The sequence below is a fragment of the Phasianus colchicus genome, chromosome 2 (assembly GCF_987193195.1).
Source record: "Phasianus colchicus chromosome 2, bPhaCol1.hap1.1, whole genome shotgun sequence".
In the NCBI taxonomy this organism is placed as follows: Eukaryota; Metazoa; Chordata; class Aves; order Galliformes; family Phasianidae; genus Phasianus; species Phasianus colchicus.
Window position 1 is genome coordinate 14,470,711 of NC_143437.1, and position 24,999 is coordinate 14,495,709.

A 24,999-nucleotide genomic window follows, 5' to 3' on the forward strand; every position below is an offset into this window, starting at 1 on the left:
TTTTATTTTATTGCAGCCATCAGTGCAGTTGCTGATGTTTGAAAGCCAAGACTTGTTTTTATGTGCCTGTGTAATGCACAAATCACTGTAAGCATGAGCAAATCTAGCTGTAGATCAAAGACTATTTCCATCTCTACTTGTCTTGACTTAAAGAGCTTAATATTCTGGTTCCAGACTTTCTTATGCTCTCTGTAGAAAAATTCTAATCCTGTAAGTGATTGGGGTGGGAAGACACCTGGCTTCTTTGAAACAGTGGCTTTAGTCAACTTCTATCTATTGGTGTTGCAATGGCTCAGACCATTAGATAGGCATTTGCCTTATTTACAGCAGTGAGATGATGGATGAGGATATTTAATCAGTAAAGCTCTTTGCTGTGTAAGAGGCCAAGTAAAGCCACAGATGAGGTATCATGGGTATGTACATGCTTGTGATAACAAATTTGGTAATGTGTAATTTATAGATATGAGGTGTTTTCAATCAGATTTCTTTTAAATTACTTTTCAATATGCAACAACCTATGGGAAACTTTCTTTTGTCAACCAAGTGTCCAGGTCTTGGCTATAATTCCATAGGCTTCAATTTAAGTTGAGAAGACCTGAGTGCTATTTTCTTGGAACACTGGTGTGACCACAGGACACAGTGCAAACAACATGTTAAGAGTTAAATGTACCCAGTAGTGCAGGAGGGAGAGCTAGAGGAGCAGCAGCCCAAACACTGCTTGTACAGAAGTGCTAATGGTTTCCTTGTCTGTTTGTGGAGTGTAACTGAAGAGGTTCAGGTTGCATCTGCTTTTGTAAATGACCTGTTCTTGGGTTGTATGAATTGATGGACTGTAATAAAGACTACTTAGCGCATGTATGGATCTGCTTTCCTACTGCTGTATATAAATGTACTGTGTGTGTATGTCTATATATTTATATATATAGACATATACAAAAGTATGTATTTCAAGTACACCTTAAGCAGGCTGAAGATTAATATATGAATTTGACTCATCCAGAGAAGCTGGATTTAGAAAACATTCAAACTTCTGTCTTTAATTTTAGAGCAGCATCGGTAGCGTTGTCTGACATGTGGTTTCTTACCTGTCACTCAAACTATTGTAATAAAATGTAATCTGTTTTTAAAGTATGGTATCTGTCAAACTATTAATAAAAGCTCTCCACAGGGCAGCAGCTTTGTGTGTTGAGATTTTTTTCCAGCATCCTTTTAAACACTATTGACAAGCTGTTGTTTCTTGGCACAATTAGATTTATGTACTTTTTTCAGATGTACTCAAAAAATGCTGTTTCACAAAAACCACAATATTAGCTTTAATACTTAAAAATGCACATTGTATTTTACTGTAATAGAAACTTTTGATTTTAACTAGTGTCTTTTTAACATCAAAATTACAAGATTTCATTTCCAAAACAATTTTTTTTTTTGTAGTGGTTTTGAAACCTACTAATTATTCAGGAAGCTTGATTCTATCTCTTCCATGAGAAATTGTTTCACATAGATGAAAAAACCCTGAAACATTTTTGGCTTGAGACAATAAGCATTCCTGGTTAGAAGACCACCAGGCAGCGAGAAGTGCCTCTGTCTGAGCTGGACAGCAGTACTGGCAATCAGACCAAAGGGGCAAGGCAGTCCCTAGTAGAGGTCCCCAGTCAAAGTACAGCGGATGTGTGGGCTATTACAGATATTGGATTCGGCCCATGAAGTGATTTCCTCTTTCAGTTAAGAGTGAATGAGAAATGTGGTTGTGTGTATTGAGTACTGTGACAGATAGTGTCTCTAGGCAAACTAATTTTGATTCCTTACCTTTTAAAATATTAGAAATGTATACATTCTGGCCCCCATTCTGTGAGCTGTAGCTCACGGAAAAACTAGGCATAGCATGTATGTATGCTTAATATGAATGTATAACCAAGCATTGCAAGCTGTGGAAGCTTGACACAGGCTTTGTCAATCAAAACATAGATGTTTTCTGACTTAGACTTTCAAATCAGCCATTCTATCTCCATATTGATATCAGTCTTGATATGATTTGATTGGTTTCAATGGTTTTAATGCTCTAATAGTGTAGAAAACTCAACTCTTAAAATGTGTTCTTATCTTGCTGAAATTAATCCTAAGGAAAAACAAAACAGTGTAAACAGTAGACATTTAATGTGAACTTTCTTTAAATCTCTAAAGAGCGCTATTGAAAAGGGCATGCTCTGATGTATTGAGTAGCAGGCTGAAGCAAATGTAATTTCTAGAAGTACAGAGGTGTGGGAAATCAATACAAAATGCTAAATTGAATGGTACCATTTCAGAGGGTAGCCTGGTTTTAATAATTCAGATAGCTGCCATGAAAATAGGTTTCTTTTTCTATGTAAATTGAATAAATAATGTCTGGTGATGGTTTTAGATATAAATTTCCACAAGTTTGAGAAATATTATTTGTTTTAATAACATTAAGAAGAGTGTAGTTTGATGCAAAACCACTTGATTATCTTATTCAATAGACTTGATTATGAAAAACTGCATTTTTTTCTTGTGATTGATCTGTTTGTATTTTCTCTGTATGGTAAATCAATTTGAATGCATATGTATGAAGAGATTAAAATATTTTAACCTTTTTTTCCCCTGCCTTCTTTAGCTATGCTCCTTGGTGTCCAGCTTGTCAACAGATTGAACTGATATGGGAGAGTTTTGCAAAAGAAAGTGAGCGGCTGGATATCACTGTGGGAAAGGTGGATGTCACTCAAGAGCCAGGTATAGTATGTAGACAATTTTTTTTTTTAGTAAAAGCAATGAAGTATCAGTATCTGAATGTGCTTTATTTAGAGTACCTGGGTTAACAGTTCTGTCGCCTCCAATTTCTGTGTTTCAGAGCGTAGTACCACTACCACAGTGCGAGCTGGCTTTAATAAGCTTTTAGTGATTTGCATTATGATGCTGTTTGTCTTGTTTAATTGTATTAGTGCTTTTAAAGTGCAGCCTTGTTTTTTCCTGTTTTGATGCATGTATGCGAATACTTACAAAAATAATTTCCTACCAGTCCACAGAAGCATAAATATTATCTTACTTATTTCTGCTTTGGTGATTCTTTTCAAAGTTTTGAATATGTTTGTGTAAACGGTGTTCCTACACGCTGACCTCTTGGTGTTAGGCTTGCCTATATTGTGTATAAAAATTAATAACAGTTCAATAAAGGTGAGTTTGAACACAAGCAATTTTTACATAAATAAAATTTATAGCCTATTTCTGCTTCTTCACATGAAGAAAGCACTGCTTACTCTGGAGTTAAGACTGTAAGTGAGGATCCATTATAATCCCATCTTCTAATTGTCTCCCAATTAGAGGTTCTTTGCTTAGGTGTTATTCAAGTTTGGGGATTTCAGTCTTGATTATGACTTTTCACTGTGATCAACTTAGAAATGCACTCCCAAAATGAGACTTTGACAATAAAATATTTGGAATTTGAAGACATTAGTCATCCCAGTAAAGAATTAGAATGCTTATGTTGTGAACTGGAGGGACTGTGTGTTTGAAGTTTTCTTTGGATCTGAATTTGTCTGACTTTTGAGTGATGCAAAGTACTGAAGGTCTTAGGTGTGACTTTTAACTAGGAGTTTTTCAAATATTTGAATTTCTAATAGTGCTCAGAGTCTTGTTCTCTGAAGGTGTTTGATTTCTGTGAGTTAAAGAATTGGCCAAAATGATGCATTCATGCCAGCATGTGCATAATATACCTGCGATATCCCATTCAGCAGAGAGTATGAAGGCTGTAGATACTCAAATTGGAAAACAAAAATTTATTACAGACTTGACCTTTTTGTGTTGATGTAGTTTTGGAGGTATGCAAGTTCCTTTGGAATCTCTCTGAAGTAACTGAGGTATTTTTACTATAGACTTGTGCTTCAGTCTTTCTTTCAGTTCTTGTGCTTAAGTGCCCTATCTCCTATTTTTCACTTGGCCAGAGAAAGTAGTTGGAAATATGTAAAATAAGGGAAAAAACACTAGGTGTCTGTAGATTTGCGTAAAATAGCACTTCAGAACTCTGTAGGGTAAAGTAACCATTCATAGTGCTTAATTACAGTTGCTACAGGAAGAAGCAATGCTTAATGGATTTACAACATGTTTCAGTCACTTGACACACCGATCTCAAAGTACTTAGTCCTTCCTTGTCACTTTTATGGAAACACTTGGTATTTTAAGAACAAAAAATGGAGATGCTTCTGCATTTCAGAATTCTCTGTATTTGTAGTGCCTTTAAGTTCTCAATCTCAGCATTTATCACCACTCCTCTTAAAACAAAATTTATTGGATTTTCTGTATCACAGAATCACCAAGGTTGGAAAAGACTTGCAAGATCATGCAGTCCAACCATCCACACATCACCAATAGTTCTCACTAAACCATGTCCCTCAACACAATCTAAACGTTCCTTGAACACCTCCAGGGTCAGTGACTCCACCACCTCTTTAGGCAGCCCATTCCAGCGCCTGACCACTCTTTCAGAAAAATACTATTTCCTAACGTCCAGCCTAAATCTCGCCTGGCGCAGCTTGAAGCCATTCCCTCTAGTTCTATCACCAGCTCACTACAACCTCCCTTCAGGTAGTTATAGAGAGCAATAAGGTCTCCCCTGAGCCTCCTCTTCTCCAGACTGAACAATCCCAGCTCCTTCAGCCACTCCTCATAAGGCCTGTGCTCCAGACCCCTCACCAGCTTTGTTGCCTTTTTTTTGCGCCTGCTCCAGGGCCTCCATGTCTTTCTTGCAGCGGGGGGCCCCAAACTGGACACAGTACTTGAGGTGTGGCCTCACCAGAGCTGAGTCCAGGGGGACAATCACTTCCCGGTTCCTGATGCAAGCCAGGATGCCATTGGTCTTCTTGGCCACCCGGGCACACTGCTGGCTCACATTCAGCTGAACATTGACCAATACCCCCAGGTCCATTTCCTCTACACAGTCTTCCAGCCACTCTGCCCCGAGCCTTTAGCATTGCCTGGGGTTGTTGTGGTCAAAGTGCTGGATCTGGCATTTGGTCATGTTGAGCCTCATTCTACTGGCTACAGCCCAGTTGTCCAGTCTGTTCAGATCCCTCTGTTGGGCACCCAAATTGACACTTCCAGCTAACTTGGTGTCATCAGTAAACTTGCTGAGGGTGCACCCAATGCACTCATCCAGGTCGTCAATAAAGATATTGAAGAAGACAGTCCCCAGCACTGACCCCTGGGGAACGCCACTTGTGACAGCTGGATTTATCTTCACTATCACTCTCTGGGCCCAGCCTTTTGGCCAATTCCTAATCCAGCCAAGAGTGTACCTATCCAAGCTACAGGCTGCTAGCTTCTGCAGGAGAATGCTATGGGAGACAGTGTCAAAGGCTTGGCTGAAGTCTAGATAGACTACATCAACAGCCTTTCCCTCATCCACCAGATGGGTCACTAGATCATAGAAGTTGGTCAAGCAGGACCTGCCCTTCTTGAACCCATGCTGGCTAGGCCTGATCCCCCAGTTGTCCTACATGTGCCATGTGATGTCCCTCAAGACAGTCTGCACTATAACATTTCCTGGCACTGAAGTCAGGCTAGTAGTCCTGTAAAATCATTTTTTATAGTCCTCAGGCTTCTGTCAGTGACCTCATCACTGCTGGCTGGAGCTATCAATAAAGGATAATAATCAGAGGGGCGGATCAAACACTACCATTCCATACCTAATCTTCTTGGAATACTTGCTTGTTGAAAGCAGTGGTATTTTTCAGATTTTTCAGCTTCTGTATCTTCTGTATTTTTTTGGGAGTGGCGAATACTAAAGCTGTTGGGTTTTTTTTCTTGTTCTTATTTTTCTGCTGACAATGTAGTGGCATATATGTTGGTTTTAGATTTATAAACACATACTTAAGTTTACTTCCCGTTAAAACTATTAGCCAGTTAAAGTTTGTATTAGGCCTGTGCCAAAACAATTTGCAGTGTGTTCTTAACTTGCTGTAGCTGACTTTAAGGAGGTGTATTAAATATGCAAAAAAATCTTCCAAGTGAAGTTTTAGGATGCTTCAGTACGTTTTGGCGACAGATTTTGGTTTATTTTCTTCATTGCTCATTGTAAGACCATTGGTACTTGCTCAGGGATGGGTTACAGATAAGAGGGATTTAAGCTAGCTATTTCATTTTGTTTGCCTGGCTAGTCCTCATTAGAATATCAGAGTTTTTCAGTATTCCCTTAATTTTCTCTGCTCTTAAGCTTGTTAAGGTCTTCATGGCTTTCCACTTCGGTTTTTCTTATGCTGCTCTGCTTTCTGCTTGATTAATTCTCTTGTTACGCTTGCATTTTTGTTTACTTTATCTTTCCTTCTGCTGCCATGACTTGAAACTGTTTTATAAGATTTCCCACCATCCTTTGCCCCCCACAGCAATAAAAGATGAATGGTGAAAAATTGAGATGAAGATGCTTTCTATCTTGGAACACTAAAGAAGCTTGTGCTTGGTTTGGTTTAAAAGTCTTCTTGTTGTTGTTGTTCTATAGAGGGGTTTACAGTTAAAGAATAATTAGTGCTGAAATGTAGAAATACCTGAATTAGTTCAGTCTGGTTCCCCTTTGTTTCTATAGGCAGATACTCTTGCTGAAATACCTTTCCATTACCAACTTCCTGGTGTGGAAAGCTAATTAATTCCTTGGAAGATAGTTAGAACTTTGCAAAAAGAAAAGTTACATAAGTCCTGTCTCCCTTACAATGTAACTTTGTATGAATGGCTGAAGGTGTTCAGCCCTTACTAAAAAAAGTTAAACTGTTTACCTATGGATTGATAACCACTGAAGTCTGTTTTTTGTTTTTTTTTTCCAAAATAGATGGCATCAGTATATCTCATTTCTTGCTTTGCAGTCTGTAAGTTGGTAGTCTTGAATATTACAATTTTTGAGGAAAGTTCTTCCTCCATCTTGCAGACTTTCCTAATTGTCAGGCAGTGGTAGTGTCAAGTAGCTCCCACACTTGTCAGTCTTGAAAGCAGGGAGAGAGTGGTATCTTCACTTAATAACTGTCCTTAGTTGAGCATTACAGACAGCTTGCTTACCAGGCTTTCTGTTTCACAGCTGACTCTTGCAACGAGTCAATAGACTGTGAGATCTCCATTGGTGTACCAAACACTGCAGTGATGCTGGGTGCACTTGCACCTATTACTCTGTAGCATTACTGAACACAAGGTCAGAAAACTTCAAACATTTTTTCCCTCACAGCTGATTTTTGGTGATTCAGAGAATCATTTTGATCATTTTGGAGAATTTGTCCTCTAAGTTGTTATGTTGTGACTGTTAACTTGTAAATTAGTGCAACACCTGCTTTCAGTGTGGGTATTGCTTCTAGCCAGCCTTATGGATCCCTGCTTCAACTTCTCTTTGTCTGTTTCCATCATCTCTTACATTTGCCCAAAATGCTGATGTGAGCCACCCTTCTAGATGATACAAAAATTTACTCTTATGGCCAAATATGTAATATTTTACAGAACAGAATATTGAGACATCCCAAGCTTTATTATCAGTATGATAACTTAGCGCTTATGTTTACCTATATAGGAATAATGTATGGGAAGGAAGGATAAGAACCTAGAAATATCCAAAATATTGTCTTGCTACAGTTGTGTTTGTGAGATAAATTGTCTTCCTACAGATACCAGAACAAGTAGCTTGTGCAGCATACGAGGATTGTTTCAAAGAAACAAACAAGCAAATGAGATTACTTTATTTAATGACTTAAGTACAGGCAGTCTTAAATGTGCAGCTCTAAATCATTTAAGATCAATTGGAGGATGAAATAAAATCCGGGCTAGAGTTAGAAAGGCACTGTTGTCATTGTTACAGTCATTACTGGCTCAACTTTCTAGTGGTCATCTGGATGAGGCTGTACACAGCCATATGCACTTGGGATCCTGAAATAGAGGTGCATTTTTTTTGTGGCTCTGTTTCCCTTTGATTGGAAGGTTGCATTGCTGGTCTGTCTGGTCAGAAACTGTGTGCAAATAGTCGTGAGTGAATTTCATGAAGAGAAATCTTGTAGCAAACATTCTTTGAGGTAAATATTTTACTTGATTTGGCAACAGTATTTTCTACCTGTTAGTTTGTAGCAGTTCTGAAGATTAAACTGTAAACTTATTTTTAGAAAGCAGTGGTAAAAGCTATGCAGTCAGCTTTCTAGTGTACAAATACAGATCTGTAGGTGTTTATAGGTAAGTCAGAATGGGGGGAAATTTTCAGTTTTACATAAGTGTTTGTTTTTTCTCTTCATTTGTAGGATTGAGTGGTCGTTTCTTTATCACAACACTTCCTACAATTTACCAGTAAGTATCATACTAAAAAAAAATTGTCTCTTTCAGTGCATGGTCTCTTTTCTGTCCCGTTTGTACAGTGGTGTGGAAGATGTAATGGCTGACTGGATTACATAATTTTTTTGAGTTTTTTAAAAAACATTTCTCATTATCTCAGTGCATTTACAGAACATCAAATATGTATTTTTAACTTACAGTGGAAGGTTTTTCCTGCAAACAATTTTGTACCTAAGTGATGCTTTTTCAGTCGGAAAACATTGTTTAATAACTTATAAGAACTGATGCCAGTTGTCATTTATTGACATCTAGAAACCTGATTATCTGTAAGCAGAAACACTTGACCTTAAAGAAGTGCATCACTTCAGTTTCTCATTTTAATAATTGACAACCCAGGCCTCATGTAAAATAGTACAGAAACTTTTTATTAATTGTGTAGTGCTGCTTCTGTTACTACTAAATTCTTAATCTGATGACTTGATGCCAGTACATTGCAGTTTTGTCCCTCTGGCCTCTTGTTTTACACGATAGTGCTGAAATATAGATGTCAGTGAAGGAGTATTGTCTTTCAGTTTCAGTTCAGTTGTTGCTTATAGCATTAATTACATTAACAGAGCCCTCATCGGGGCATTTCTTTAACTTATGTGGTTTTAGTAAATTCCATTGCAACCAATACTTTGGAAAGAAATCACAAAAGCTATTTTTTGTGTCTGTTCAGTAAAGGATCACATCTTATAAATAGAGAGCCCTTTAAGTCATGATACTGAGCCATACATGTACATATCTTTGTATGTATATATAGATAGATTTTTGAATTCTGCTAAGTGTGTAAAAATTGGTTTGTTTCTTCATATGTTTTGTATTCACTTTAGAGTGAATATGATAGCAATTTTAATAAACAGGAGAAACTAATTCTGGTGGAAAAACTGCAACTATCTATCAGGTAAGTTTTGAAACACTGAAAATATGTAAGCGTTCAGCTTCCTGGACAAGTCAAATTGCTGTATGTAGATTTTGTTTTTTTTTTTTTGGGGGGGGGGGGGAGAACGTAGGAATGTATTTTTACCATAGAGTTAAAGTGATGTTTGTTAATTTGTATTTATGATTTTCAGTGCAAATGATGGAGTATTTCGCAGATATCGTGGCTCACGGACATTGGAAGATCTTCAAAGTTATGTTCTAGAGAAAAAATGGGAAGCTGTGGAGCCTGTAGCAGGATGGAAGTCTCCATCTTCTATAGTGTAATACTTTGTTTTTATTAACAAATGTTATAGCTCAGTGTTCATTAAGAGTGCTATGTTGACAGCTGAAAGACAAAAAGCCTTTATTCCGTAGATGTGTAGGCTTTGCAGAAGCAGTCTGTATCAACAGCCTCCTTTTGCAGTTTCTCACCTTCAAAAGAAGTTTTTTTTGTGCGTTTGATTTTGTTCATGCCTGCTGAGGTTTGTTTGTATCATCTCTGAAAATGTATTAAAGGAGGAAAAAAGTACAGCCACTGAGCATTACGTAAGTGCCAGTTCTATCTCCTAAGTACTGAAATCAAATGCATGTTTATACAAATGATTACTTGATTTCCGGCTGCTTGTGGCAGAAGCATTTAGCTGTAAACTTTTCTTATTTATTTGAAAAGAAGTCTTGTGTCTTTCTTTAGAGTAGGAGACAGCATAATGCTTACATAGTATTTGTTATTTCTGGGGTATTTGATTGCCTTTGAAATTGCATAAATGGCTTGCATGTTGTAAAAGATGAAACAAAGGTATGACTGCCCTGCATTTTGTTTTGACTAAAACTATTATGTATAAACTCAAATGAAAAATCCAGTGGGTATAGAGTATTTAGTAATAGGGTAAGGAGCTATAGAGCTGCATGCTGCTGTGAGGTGGGGAAAAGATGCTCAAATCTGAACTGTGGGAACTTTCTTGTGATTAAATTTGAATGCTATCTCAAATCATTGTTTCAGTGCTTTGTACTGAGCCAGCTTAAAGGAATAATAATATAGGGAAAACATAATCTGCAGTCATTTCCTTCTGACAGTTATCAGAAGTATAATTCTTCCATAGGAAGAATATTTTTTCTGGCTTCTGGGCAGTTTTTTGTATATCTTAACTCTTATTTGTCCTAGAACCTTTTCTTTCCTTTTCATTGTATTTTAGGATGCATGGTATGGCTGGACTATTTCAACTCTCTGGGTGCATCAGGGTAAGTAACTACATGGTAATATATTCCATACCACCTACCACCTACATGCTTAAAATAATATTCTGTTTAAAAGTCAAAATGTAGTTGAATGCTTCTTGTATCATTTTATGAGACTTGAATTTTCCTTATGCTTAAAATATAGTGGATGTGTAGTATCTTTGTGCTAGAAGTTTTGCAGTGCCAACAGGCTCTGTGCCAAAGAGTGGCAGTTTGGTGATAAAGGTTATCATAAATACTGAAAATATTCACTCTGCATCTGTATTTCAAACTACCAACAAGAAATCACATTTAAAAAAAAAAAAAACTTGGACAGTAGAAAAATGATCAAGAGTAAAACACTTAATTTACACTGGAGTATGTTTTGAACTTATAAAACTTATTTTGAGGTGCTTCATTTGGAAGGTGTTTTTCCCTGCAGTATGCAAATACTGAAGATTTTCGGATCTTTCCAATTTTGGCTAGGAAGCATGCTCTTTCTCACAGTCATCAAGTGTAGCTGAGATTGAAAGACTATCTGTAGCAAAAGTCTTGCTATTGTAATATCTGGTACAAAAAATAAGTGTAGTAAGGAGTTTGCATAGAGTTTGCAACACTTCCAGTAAGCATTTATCTCAGGATCAAATAAAACTTTCAATTAGGTTTCCTGGGCAAGCTATCTTCTAATTCTTTCTTTCATTGAGTAACAATAACTTTTTATAGTCTTCTGTTTTTTCTCTTATGTGTAATGTTGTCCTTGTCTAGTTTCCTTCCTGAAAGATTAAATATTCTGAGAAGGAACTTTCTCCGCTTTATACCTGGATGGATATTTCAACTATCAATTTCCTTACCCATTTTGCTGTGCTGTCCGTGCATATGCTTTAGTAAATGTTGGATGCTCTTATGTTAAGGAGAGGAAAGAGATGAATCTTGGACTTTGGAATATTGAAGTTTCTGTAAATGTTTGTGGTTTGTTTTCTAATGGATGTACTCTTAGAAGAGATGTGATGTTATAATTGACTTCCTATTGGACTGTTCCATTTGATGTGGTGCTTAGTCCAAGCAGATGAATGTGTAAGTTTGAATAACAGTTCAATTTCAAAGAAATCTTGATGTTGCAGTCTGATTTTTCTCTTAAAAAAAACAAACAAACAAAAAAAAAAGAAACTACTTGCTTGGTATCTGTAGAATATTTTTAAGAGCAAGAGAGTTTGAGTAAGAGAGAAATTGTTCTATTTTATTTAGTGAATCAATTCCCAAGATTAAGTGTGTTTTGATCTTGTGCAACAGTGTCCACCACTCTGCTTCCCAGGTGTAATTACGAGGATAAAGCTTTGTACGGAGTCTTTTGCTTGGCGATGGGCTTTGGAAGCGGATATAAGATAATACCTGCTGTGAATCTGACATCGTTGCTTTTTTGGTTTTGAAATGTTTAAATTCTAAAGTACCTTTGTTTGAAATGCCTTCATTGGTGTTCTCTGACAGTCACGTGTACAGGTTTATGCCATAGGTACACCTGACTTGTTAATCTCACTGAAATACTTCCAGAAAATAAAGAATGCAAGAATGCTATAATACATTACTCTATGCTCTGAGTATATCTCCTACATCTACCTGTAGTAAGATTCTGTGTGCCTATCTGCAGTAAAATTAACATGAACAATTCAGTAAAACAAAAGGAAGATTTAATCATATGCTTAACTGTCAGACTTTTTTTTTTTTTAAAGAATGGCGTTTGTGTGAAAAGAGTTTGGTGTGTAGGGTCTTAATTAGATGCTGATTTATGTAATGGTTTCAGCAGAATAAATTGCATGTGGAGTTTAGTATGAAGTTAATAAGAACTTTCTCATTTCCAGCAAATTCATAGCTACCTCACCGACACTCTTGGAATTCATGTTTGGATTTCTTATGCCATCTTCATCTTGGCTACCTTACTGATTGGCCTGATCCTCGGTTTGGTAAGGAAGTGTATTGCTTTCTTAGTTATGTAGAAATCTTTGTAGTAATTTGGAGGGGGGGATGGGGAAGGGCAACGGGACCAAAAACTTTGCTAATAAGTTATAATGCAGTACCTGGTCCTAAATTGCTTTTTAATTGGTATACAATTAAAATCCTGAAGTGTTCAGTACTGCAGATTACCCTGCTAGGTTTGTTGCCTACTTCTGGTAAAGAGTAGGGCTGTTCACTCCAATAATTTGGCCTATTTATGAAACTTATGTTTCAGTTTATATTTGCTTAGTCCATACACCGAACCAGTGACTTACATTGTTCTTTCATGTTAAAGACTTCAGGATTGCACGTGTGTGGTCAGAATGATGATGTAAAGACTCCAACTCCTTAAAACGGGCTTTTATAGAGGGATTTTTTTATTAGCTGAAATGGGAGTCTATTTGTGGGAGTTAGCAAATGCAAGTATGCTGCTGTACTGTTACTCAAAATGAAAGGACAAAAATCTGAAAGGCTTTCAAGATTTAGGGGGTTTTAATTGACTTACTCTGTTTTCAGAACACTGATGTAGTTACAGATCACTCTTTAGTAAACAGACTTCCTTCTCTTCTGTGATCTTTTGCTTTAAGTTTTCATCAGTAATTGAAAAATCTAACATCTAATTGGCCAGAATGAATGCATTGATATATGAATCTTCGAAACATCGGGAAGGTTATTTAAAGAAAGCTTTATGTTAAAGTTCAGTGTATCCTGAACCCTGGGGGTTCCGTTAGTGGGGAAAACACTCTAAGTTGCTTTATCTATGTATTTGAAATGACTTTCTTTTGTAATACTTGAACACTGTAACTCTCTAATCTCAACATTAAATGAGGAAGTGAACTGGAAAAGGAGATATAGATAGGAACAAGAATTTTGTACAAATCGGTGGTTTGGTGCAGACCCTGCAACTGCCGAGCCTGTTAGACGGGTGATGAGCCTAACAGTTCTTAACTAGCTGCTAAATTGCTAATCCTTGCAGTTGTTTTGGACACTTGGATCTCTGCCCTTCAGCCCAAATTCTGAAGAAATAAAGAGAAGTGGTGTAATGAACATTTATCAATTGTTATTTCAATGCAGCATGCATATGTTTAGGCAAAAACACTTTTTTAATATATGCAGTACTTTTATGTTTTTTAATTCCACAGTTATAACAGCTCCATCTTTCTAGATTTTAATTTATCAAAAAATGAACACAAATCAAGGTAACTAGAAGCAAATGGCTCTGTTGAATTTTTTTTAATTGTTTTTCCATTTACCTAAAACCCAAACGAAAACACAAGAAAAGCCTCCACTCCACGAAAGAAAACCCCATGCCATAACATAAAGCGAACAAACTCCCAAACTGAAAAAAGTTGAAAAAAGTGCAAACTTAATATTGCAGCCTCTTCTAACATCTTTTGTGATTGAAATGTAGTTCTAACTCTGTATCATTTGTTTCTTTTATTTCCTTTGTGCTATTCTTAATGTATGGCAGTGAGAGAAAGATCTTCCTTAGTGTTTTGATTGTTTATTTTCTACTGTAGGCTGATCTAACAAAGAGACAAAACCATAAGACAGAATTGAATGTGAAAGATTAAAGTACTTTTTGTATACTGGGGAGGCGGTGGGTCAGAACTGCATAACGTGCCAAAGAATAAAAAATCTTGGCCAAGAAGATTTCTGGAGTACGAAATACAATAAAAATCCTTAACTGGTTCTGAGCATCTCTTCTGAAGGTGCTAAGCATTTCAATTCTGAATAAATTCAGGGAGGTAGGAGGCAGAAACTATGAAATGGAAAACAGAATGTTTGTTCGTATACAGAGCTTATATTTTTTTTCCCCCAGACTTTTAATTAATCTCCTCCAGGCAGCTCTTGCCTTGAGCCAATTAATACAACTTTCTAGATTTTATTTTATCTAAAAGGATGAGCAGTAATAGGCATTTCCTTGCCATAGCTATGAAGATGACTAGAAAAAATATTTAGACATATTATTTGTCTAGGACTTTCTGACCACTGCATTTCTTTGTTTCCTGTGACACTTTCAGAAGGGAAATCTGTTGATATTCTCGCAGTTTGAGCTTGAAGTTGAATGAGACAGTAATGTTACTTTCCATTTTAAAAGCCAAAGCTAGAAAGCAGTTAACATTTACTGTATAAACTAAGTGTTAAAGCACTCAGTGTAGATCCAGGTAGGGATGGATATGCACTGTGTATTCTTTCTGAAGTTGTTCTTGAGATCCTGTCAAATTCAATTGACATTTTTTAGCGTAACGAAAAAATCCAGACTTGATGAGTGAATTATCATTTCTGTGATAGTGGTAAGACCCAGCATTTATCACTTGTTCTCTGAGCAACATCTTGCTGTTCAGCAGGTTTTTGCACATTTCGAGTTATGGAAAAGCACTCATCTGAGTACTGAAATTACATGCTGTTAAGAATATTTTGCTATTCAAATTATAGCACACTAATCTTTTTTGTCAAGTTCCCTTTTTAAGAGCTCCTGCCAGTGAAGATAGTCTGAACTGAAAGTATATTGAAAGTCTCTGAAGTAGAAAAAAGAAATGAATCCAGAATCATTGCAGTAATAAGGTGATGGAAGATGAGTAATGATGTCTCCCAGGTCACACTATTTCTTCTCATCACCAGCTTGCCAATTATATTTTTACATCAGGTACAAATAAAATAGTGTAGGGGCTGCTGGAATGAAATGCATGTTTGTTAACCAAGGCTTTTTTTCTCCACCCAGATGCTGGTTTTGATTTCAGACTGCCTTTGTCCATCAAAGTCACATTACAGAGATGAAACATCTGGTAAGAACTCCTAAGTGGGTGGGATGCTGTAGTTTTAAATGTGTGCTTGTAGGAAGGAGGGCAGTGTGTTGTCAAGCACTTAAATTTCAGCCAGTAAATCCAAGTATGCACTTTAATCACCCAGTGACAAGAATTTGTATGTCTGAAATATTAATAAAAGCATTTACTTAGAGGAAAGCTAAGCAAACAACAACAAAAAAAATCCAACACCACTAAAAACCAGCAGTATTTATTTCTTACACAACTGGCAAGTGGCTAAAGGCTTTCAAAATTATTATTTCTTATATAAATATACTGGGTTTTGTTTATTTTGTGTAGCTACATCTTTGCTAGATCTATTGCTTAAATGTAAAAGTGATTTGCTTTGGTAGGATACTTCCATGTCCTATTTTATACTCTCTGTTGCCTTAGGAACATTCTGGATCTATACAATTCTCTATCTGTATTGTGGAAAGAAGGGCAAAGAAGGAAACAGAATCAAGTAATCCCAGATACTGCAGGAAATAAACTGACAGTTGAGGAACTTGCACTGCAATTTATCATTAGCCATAGATCAGGCTTTGTTGCAGTATTGAGTCTTTGAGAGTCCCTGTATGAGCTATATGAGGAAATGTACCCTCCTGGTGATTAGATGTCTTTTTTTAACCCTTCCCTCACCACGTATAAAACTAGATTTCCCTCTGAAATGTTAATGTTACTCACTAATCTTAAAGGAAATAATATGTGGTGTGGGGTGTTGCATCTACTTCAAATGAAAAGAAAGGGTACATCTTGCTGATGCCCATTGAGAGGGCTTCAGACCAGCATTCTGCTCCATAGGGAGTGGGAGGCAAATGCTTGCACACGAAACAGAGCCTGTTGTAAAGATCATATGTCTGTGAAGTTCTAGAACTCCTTGTGGCACAGTTGTGCTATCAAATGATGTCAAAACTGAACTGTAATTAAAAGTTTATTTTGTAACTATGTACATCTGTGTTTGCTGTGTAAGATGATGCATCTGTGACACTTGCCAGTAAGACTTGAGACAAATTTAGAATCCTTAAATATGCAAAATTACTCTTTTCAGAATCACTGCATTGATAGAAAAAGTGTACTGCTGCAGTCTGCTATCCAGTTGGCTTACTGACCCAGCAGCAGTGTTACCTGACAGAGCTGACCAGTATCACTTTCTCACTGATCTGTTTAGTAATGATATCTCTTCAAGGAGCCAAGCAACCTGTCCTGTCTTTATTTTGTAACTTGGTGGAACCATTTGAAAGCTCTCTGCCTGATATGCAAGTAAAACAAATGATAATGGAAGAGAAAGACGACAGAAGATTTATTTGAAAGAATTGAAAAATAAGGGAAAAATTAGTACTATGCAAAAGTTTTCAGCGAAGTTCATGAATGTTTTGGCGTTGTAGTATATTGTAATGTACCTGATGTATTTTACATATGTAATGGTGTACCTTTAAAAGACATTGTTCTGAATATCAGTCTAACTTTGTATGGAACTCTTTTGTTTAGAAGTAATTACAAAGGAGAATGTGGAGAATGCAGAGAATGCAGTGTTAGAAGAACCAGAGGAGGCCACAGAGCTTTCTGCAGATGATGTGGAAGAGGCTGCGGAGGTAAAAGACCTCTCAGAAGAAGATGCACCAAATTCAAGTGTTGATGACTCTGAAGAGGACTTGGCACTTGGAAAAGAATCAGGTGAAGAAGAAGAAATGGAAGACTTGAATGAGCAGCCTTTAGCTGATTCAGAGACTGAAAGCTCAGTAAGACAGCGTCGAAGTCAGGTGGCTGATCATGGACTGTAGTTTCTGGGGCGTATTTTATACACTTGGACCAAAGAAGTATCAGACTCTGGGTCTGAAGCTGAAGCTTACACTTGATTTATCACTTGTGTTTACGGAAAACCTCTGCTCTTTCAGCAGGCTTTTCTTTTTCTTTTAAACTAGTAATTACTCACTGAGTTTGTTTTATAAGCATAAATGCTGTGTATTATATAACTTCAGCCATGACAATCAAAGTGAACGTTATGACGTTTTTGAAGACTTTTAAGGGAAGAGGGGGTGTGATGAGTCTCAGCACTGACCTAAATAAGGCAAAGACTTGAATTCTTAAGTAGTGTGGCAGGCTTGTGACTTTTCTGTCTGAATGTTAATTTTTTCCAAAAGCCACACAAGCACCAGATCAGCGATAGAGCAGTGGAAGAAGGTACCTTACTAGTTTTCTGTTTAAAGACATTGTATGCGGATTTATTTTTATTGCTTTCAACTGAAGCACCTTTCTATCTTTCTTAATGTTTGTGTTGGAATTATATCATGCAGTGTGCTTTGCTTTGTGCCCTGGTTTTTGTAGCCTCAATTTTTTCAGGCTGTGGTAATTCAGAGGCTTGCTGCATAGCTTAGGCTTGTCAGCTGTTTTGGTTTATTTTGACCCAAGAAGTTTGAGTAATCAAAAGCTATAGGCCCATGAAGAATGACAGCTCTATGCTAAAAATATCTTTATAATTAAGAGTTTTAAAAGAAATTATTTTGGTCAGGGAAAATTTCTGCCAAAGCATGACTCTTTTCTTTGGAGATTGTAGCAAGAAGTACTCATTTGGCAGCCATTGAGTTGTGTATTTCCTCCCAATCAAGGCATGACACCTGCAGTGCAGTTCTGCTGTTTCCAACCCAGAATGGTTTTGGCAGAGCTCAAACTTCTGTAGTAGTATTATTTGAGGGGTTCACCTTTGTCACTTTTCTACTTTGTTACTAGATTCAGCACATTAGGAAAAGGGAGGGGCAGTGGTGAAAAGCTAGGAGAAGCTTTTGGTTTTGCTACTTTCATCAAGGTAAATATGTATCAAACTATATAAAGTAAAAATGCCTTGCTATGTAGACAGCATTAGGTATGATTAGGTACGCGAACTAAGTCATTAATGATTGTGTATTTTCCTCCTTTGGTTGACTTGGTTAATGGCTTTTTAGGTAAAGAATATTTACAGTGAGATCGTGAATGTTCCTAATTTGATGTATGATCACATGTGCATAAGATGTATCTTAAGATTAACTTTTTTATATTGCATAAAACTTACTAATGTGCATGAATTTCATCTAGAATAAAGAGTAATCAGATGAAATTATTTCTCTTACTAGAAGAGAAATTGCAAGTGCAAAATACTAGTTTCCTTTGAGACTGATATTATTAGGGCCAATTTGTCTTGAAATTTGATTTTTAATGCTCATAGAGAGCATATTTACTCAATTTTACAAAGAAAGCTGAGCTTAACAATTGCATATTGTGTCTTGGAACCATATAGTAGAAAGTTTAAATTTTTCTTTATACAGCTGTAACAGATAAAATTACTCTGCATCTATTAAATATGATTTTTCATGGAGTGAGCTGAGTTGAGGTTAAATCTCATTCTACAATAGTAGAGATAGGTAAATGAGCTTTCACATATGTGGAGGCAATACAGTTGCACTATAATGAGAACAGTTGGTTTGTGTTATCTGTGTATTCTTCCGTGTAATTAAGAAGCTGTAGAATCTCACAGGCAGCAGGACTCCATATCAGTTGAGATGTATTTAATTTTTTTTATAAAAAGCTCAAACTAAACATGTATTTGCAAAACTTAAAGCTTTTGTGGCTACTGTAGAGGGAAAAACTGTGCATATAAGAGCACAGAGCACAGTTCTGTAGTTTCTAGGACATATTTGCCTTTTTCATTATCTAAAATGAAGATCAGACTTGAGCATATTTCATGAGACGAGTAGGGACCGGTGTTACATGGACTTGTGTAAGATAAGAATTGATATATCCTTTCAATCATGGGCCCAAAACTACTGCACACTGGGGAATATGGAAGAACTGTATCCAGCATAGGTTGAGGACAGCGATGCCTTTGTGCGCCGAAGAGAATATTTTGAGCTGTGTAGAGCATTGTGATATTTGTAATGTGTCAGAAAGAATGCGTAAGTATTACACTTTATTCAGTTTCCTTCTACTTTTTTAATAATGTAGAGCCAGTCATCTGAATTCCTCTCTGGCTGCTTAAAGATGCTCCAAACTTTGAAAAATTCAGAACATCCTTATTCCTCCCAGTGGCTTTGTCTTACACACTGAGAATGTGAAGTATTAAAAAAGTATTAAATGATGTTATGTTTTGTGTGTGCTCAGGATTAGGTATTTGGGCTTTTTGAATGTTTATATGACTAAGATGTTCTCACAAGTGTTGTATTCAATATGGTGTCCTTGAATTTCTTTTTAAGAACAAACAAAAACCCCACAGAAGCAGCACTTTGTCCTAGCAGATGCAGGGTTTCTGAGATGATGTGAGAAAGATCAGAAGCTATTGTTTGATGATTGTCTGGAGTCTTTATTTACAGTTCTTGTTTTTGCATATCTCTGTTATGTTTGGATTATTTAAAATGAAGTTCATATTTTCCATCATAATGAACCAAACTTCAGGATCACTGATGTGAAGGGATTAAGTAAGCAGGCAGCAAGTGACAGCAGTACATCTCTTCACAGATCTTTCTTGTGAATCTGGAAGTCACTAGTAGGAAGATTCTAAGCTTCTCAAAGAACATAACCTGCATGCCATCGGTCCTGTGTTTTTTATGAATAAAATAGGAAGTATGCTAACTTGGGTTTGACTGTATTTGACATGTATAGCAGTGTCTTGTTCCAGAGACAAGTTGTGTCTAAATGGTTGCCCAGCACTTGCTTTTCTAAAGTCTAATCTCCAACTTGGTTTAACGTTTGCAGGAAAATATTGTAGCATGGTATTGCAGATGCTGAGTTGTAATATTGTGTCTGGCAAACAACTAAGAAGTAGCATGCTCTGTAAAGGTCTTTCTGTTAAGCCTAAATGTAGCCACTCTGTATGCAGTAAGAGTGCAGTGTCAATGTATGTTCCAGTGTCAGCTGCTTTCCACTAAGACACATTTTAATTGAACCATACAAATATAGTACTTATTAGATATTAAAGTAGTATTTGATCATTATGTTTCCTTTAAAGTCAGTGTGAACATCTTGTGCAAGATGAGTGTTCTGTCATCTGTCCTCTGCTAAGATTGATGTTTTTTTTTTTAATGGAAGTTCCTGCAATCTCAACATAGACAAGATGTCCTTGGAGAAGCTGCTGTGAACACCGTTCATAGTGTTTTGATTAAAGATAAAGCTTAAGTGTGAGGCTTGTAAACTAGAGCTATATGTAAAACATGACTGAAGAGTTTTGAAAACCATTGTAAATTTCAAATGTGGTATGTGTGCCACTTTAAAAAAACAGTCCTTGGTGGATCTGAATATGAATGCTTGACGTCAAGTCACTCAAAAAATCCAATGGGTTACTTTTTAAAGAGGCTAGAAAGGCAGCCTTTAACAACTGCTGTCCTTGAGATTTGTGTGAAATGTGTGTACAAGTCTTGGAATACTGTATATGCTGCACTCATTCTGGGCAACACTTGCTCTGTGGGCTTTCTGCATTGAAATGTTATACAGAATCTTCTTTTTTATATTAAAGTTTTGCAGATTTATTCTATGGATATTTTTACTGAAATTTCATATAAATTTGTATTTATGATCCTATTGCAGTTTTCAGTTTTTTTCACTGTATAGATGGCTTACTTGATTAACAACTTATTTTTAGTCAGCAGATCAGTATAAATAAAAGCTTGTAGCTTGCTTATGAAGACTCCTCAAACTCTTGAGAAAACAGACCTTTCCATTAACAGTTTGGAAAAGCACCTGGATTGATCTTTTCATGGTAGTAACTGTGAGCTGAGCAGTGAACTTGTGTAAGTACGAAACTTAGCTGGGTAAATGGAGGTTGCTGAGCAAAACAGTGTAGCTTTGAACAATTGGTGAATGTCACCTCTGTGTCATGTTTGTTTTGCCCCTCTTGAGTAATCCAGTCTTCTAACCATCAAACAATGTGCTGGTTCTCTCTAGAACGTGGAGGATGTCTCCCTGCTAACGTGGTGAAGAAGCTCACAAGTCTAAATGTTTCCTCTTTTCAGAGCTCACAGGGAGCAGCCATTGCTGAAGAAATAGGCCTCGAGGCCAGGCATGCTGGAGGCAGAAGTGGTGTTTTGTGAGCCAGGAACCATCGTGTCAGTATATGTGGACAGTGTGAACAACTACAGGATCCAGTATGAACTCAAGTTCATTCTCAAAACATTGAGTTTCCTGAACTGCCTTTCAGCATGGAGTGGAATTACTGCACAGGTTGGGTGATGTGCCACTGTATCAATTTCTTGATGTAAATTCTAAGGGGAATGGTATCAAACAAAGGCTTAGTTTGTTTTATTTTCTACTACTTAATTAGCTGCTCCTGTCTCATTATGTGAGAGTTTGAAATTGTCCCTTTGAAAATGAACAGGTGGAAAAGCGAAAATCCAGTCAAGTTCTGAAAATTACTTTTAAGCTCTGTTTTTATAGAGCAAGCGTGGCACTAGTTTCCCTATAGTGCAACTGCAGCAGTCTTGACTTCTTGACTTGGTCTGTCAGCCCCCCGTTTTTCGCAGCCAGTGAACAACACCAAATTGGGTTGGCTCCCAAGTCTGGAAGTAGTGATGTTTAGTATGTTTTTCTTTTGAGGGGCTGAGCATACATTCAAAATGAAAAGCTGGATGGCTGCAGCCAACATCTTTGCAGGTGGTCTCTTGGCTGCAGTATGCTAGTGGGAAGGAAATGGGTTTCCTCTCTTTCCCAAGCATTAAATAGCCCTCCACACAAAGCATACACATTCATTGAACACCAGCGTATTTGGCTGCAAAAAGCTGCCCAGGAGGAAGCACTGTGTGTCCTTTGTGATCCTTTGCAACTCTTCTCAGGAATAAGCTGCCTTTTATCCAATTTGGAAATGTAAGATGTAAATTAAGAAATCTGGTCCCTGATTCATTCCTGGGTAGTAAATGACTTTGTTTGGTGTACTGAGTTTCTGGCTGAAAGGAGGTCTTTATAGCCTGTACCAAGTCAAGTCTCTGATTTACTGGTGTCTAATATACTGGTGTCTAATTCAAGGTTTAGATTTGACCCTCCACAAAGCACACATAGAGCACAGGCTCTGTGCCAGGGGATGTAGCCATAAATTGGAGCATAGGAAGTTCCGCAGAAATGTAAGATTCTTCGCAGTGAGGGTGATGGAACACTGGAACAGGTTTCCCAGGGCTGTTGTGGAGTCTCCTTCTCTGGAGATATTGAAGACCCATCTGGATGCCTACCTGTGCAGCCTGCTGTAGGGAACCTGTTTTGACATCGAGGCTGGACTAGATGATCTCTAGAGGTCCTTTCCAACCCCTACAGTTCTGTGATTCTATGATTCTTTGGTCAAGCCTGTGAGTTTTATACAATATTGTTGAAAGCCACCCCTCCTAACCCTGCAAGTGTTTCTCAGGACTATGGATTTTGCTGTACAGCTAGCTGTGAGGCAGAAACTGGTGCTGCACACCTTTTTGTAGACCTCCCCTGCATTATTTTCTTAGTACCCGTTTTTATAGTTCCTCCAAGGAGAACTATTTGTGTGATTGATGCTCCAGGTTTCTTCCAACCCAGCAGTCCTGGACTTCCCAAGTGACTTTACAAAACAGATGTTCCTTGGGGCTCCCCAGGGCAACTTACCTGCTGCTATGCCAAATGGCAAGAAACTGTCCTCATTCATGCACTACATCCGCTTTGGTTCAGTCTCATGCTGAAGTCACAAATTGCTGGAGAAAAATATTTTCTGATGAATCTTGTGAGTGACTTGGGAGGGGCCAAGATCAGTTCCTTCAGCTCTGATTGAGGAGATACTGAAAACCATTCATGTGGCATTGTCAAAGTCCATCAAGACACGCTTTCTGCTTTTGTTTGGAGAGAATTCAGGAATGTTCACAAGGAATTTGAAAGTCAAAACAGTCTTTTAATTATGTAAAAAGTTATTTGATAAAACAGCTTTCCACAGCGCTCTTGAGAAACACTTCAGTAGTCACTGGTACCTTGAAGTAGCTTAATTATATACTGCAGTTAACTTTTCCAGTTAAACTTTTGTGAAGAGAGAAAATCCCAGTTGACTCATTCTTTCTCGGTGGACTTTTTGCTGCTTCACAAGAGATAACCAATGTTGTTGCTCCAATCCTGCAATAGGAATACAGCGATTCTGGCTGAAATTTCATGTTGTTCTGTTCTTCTCTCTGTTTGTCAAATAACACACGTAAACACCAATGTGTAGCGATATTTCGTAAAACACTTGTTTGGCTTCTAAGTCATATCTCTGTCTTTTGCAGCCCTCTGTGGGTTTTCCTTCCTGGATTTGTGATAGATAGGTGGATATATTTAACTTGAGTCAAAAGAGGTTCTGGCAGAGTGCGTGTTGTTATTTTCCCTCAGTAATTCTCTGGTGACCTGCTAAGGGAACAAATGAAAAAACAGTAGATATGGGAGAGGCTGTCGCTGCCACACTGGTGGTGATTAGGTCACAGGGGAAATAAAATCACATCTGAACATTTCACTTGCACATTGGCTTTTACCGGGGACGTTTGCCTTGTTTACCTGGGCAAACTCCTTGCTGTTACGAAAGATGCTCTTTTGTTCCGAGGTTCAAGTTAAGACAGCTGATGTCTCATTAAACAGACAGAGAACATTCCTCGTTTTAAGAGGCAGTAAACCAAAGAGATGCATTAAATAAGGAGTCAATTGCTTGGAAGGAAGCTTTGTCAAAGCTGGTCTGTACACTGCTGTCAGATATGCTGGAGAGACATTTGCAGTGCTGTCTTAACGGATTACGTTCATGCTGTGAGAAAGAGGCTATGGTTGCAACTTAGCAGCAGATTAAGCTTTTAGCATAATTTTTCCTTTGTAGTGATATTAGCAATTTTCTCCACACTTCAACTTGTGAACTGGCCAGCAGGTCTGTTGGAGCAGAAGCATCCCTGGTTCCTGGTGTGCCAAGGGCTGTAGCTTCCCAGAGTGTGCTGTCTCTAGGCTGCAGCAAGAAGTCGTAGTTTTAGCATGCTTGGCATTTTCTTGGGATCCGTAAGGCATGATATGTGAACAACTTAGTGATAAGGAAGGGAAGAGGAACTTTAACATGATTGATAAATAATGACCGGTAAGGTCTGGGCAGGTTTTTGTCATGTGAATATGGCATATCAACAAAGATGGAAAGATTGATGTAGGAAGTGTTATGAAGAGCTTAACTCGTCTTGAAGTAGATATAGATGTAAAAGTGTAGGGGGAAGATCAACAGCAAAATGGTGTAGATCTTATCAGTAGTTTTTGTGCAAACTTCCAACATGATTATGTACAACTGGATTCAGCAATATATTAATACATTTAACTATTGTGCAGTGCTTACAGTTTTATGCTCTAGAACAAATACCTGGTTTTCAACATAGATAATGCAGACTGTAAGAAAAGCAGATATATCCCCAGGTTTTGTGCTGGGAGCACAGAGAAATGTCAGTGTAAGCCAGTTTGCATTTAAATTGTATTCATTGTGGATGTGTGATGAATGCCTGATGATGTAACTATGCATATTGATAATCATTCACAGTATTTCTTCCATGAATATTCTAACTGGCTAGGAAAAAGAACCCCCTACACACCCTGAATGTTTTAAGCCAAGAGGCCCTGATATCTGCAAAAGCAGTTTGAAATAGCTGCAAATTTCTTAGGCGACAACCTCATTCTCTTTAGACAATTCTTGAACCTGACCTTCCAGTTGGCACCATCGTTCCTGCTTCAGTCCCTGAAATATTCCTCCAAAGATGTTTGGCAGTCTCATCTGAATCTTAAG

General features: G+C 37.5%; 1 protein-coding gene across 1 annotated transcript in view; it reads left to right on the forward strand.

The window, feature by feature from the left end:
- TMX4 (thioredoxin related transmembrane protein 4) overlaps nucleotides 1-19,865 on the forward strand; it is a 25,673-nt gene extending 5,808 nt beyond the window's left edge. Inside the window, exons 2-8 of the mRNA XM_031597838.2 lie at nucleotides 2,630-2,745; nucleotides 8,265-8,310; nucleotides 9,408-9,536; nucleotides 10,449-10,494; nucleotides 12,327-12,428; nucleotides 15,185-15,248; nucleotides 16,755-19,865. Of these exons, the coding sequence (XP_031453698.1) occupies nucleotides 2,630-2,745; nucleotides 8,265-8,310; nucleotides 9,408-9,536; nucleotides 10,449-10,494; nucleotides 12,327-12,428; nucleotides 15,185-15,248; nucleotides 16,755-17,047 (796 nt within the window). The 3' untranslated portion in view covers nucleotides 17,048-19,865. The remainder of the gene's footprint in view (nucleotides 1-2,629; nucleotides 2,746-8,264; nucleotides 8,311-9,407; nucleotides 9,537-10,448; nucleotides 10,495-12,326; nucleotides 12,429-15,184; nucleotides 15,249-16,754) is intronic.
- The last annotated feature ends 5,134 nt before the right edge of the window (nucleotides 19,866-24,999 follow it).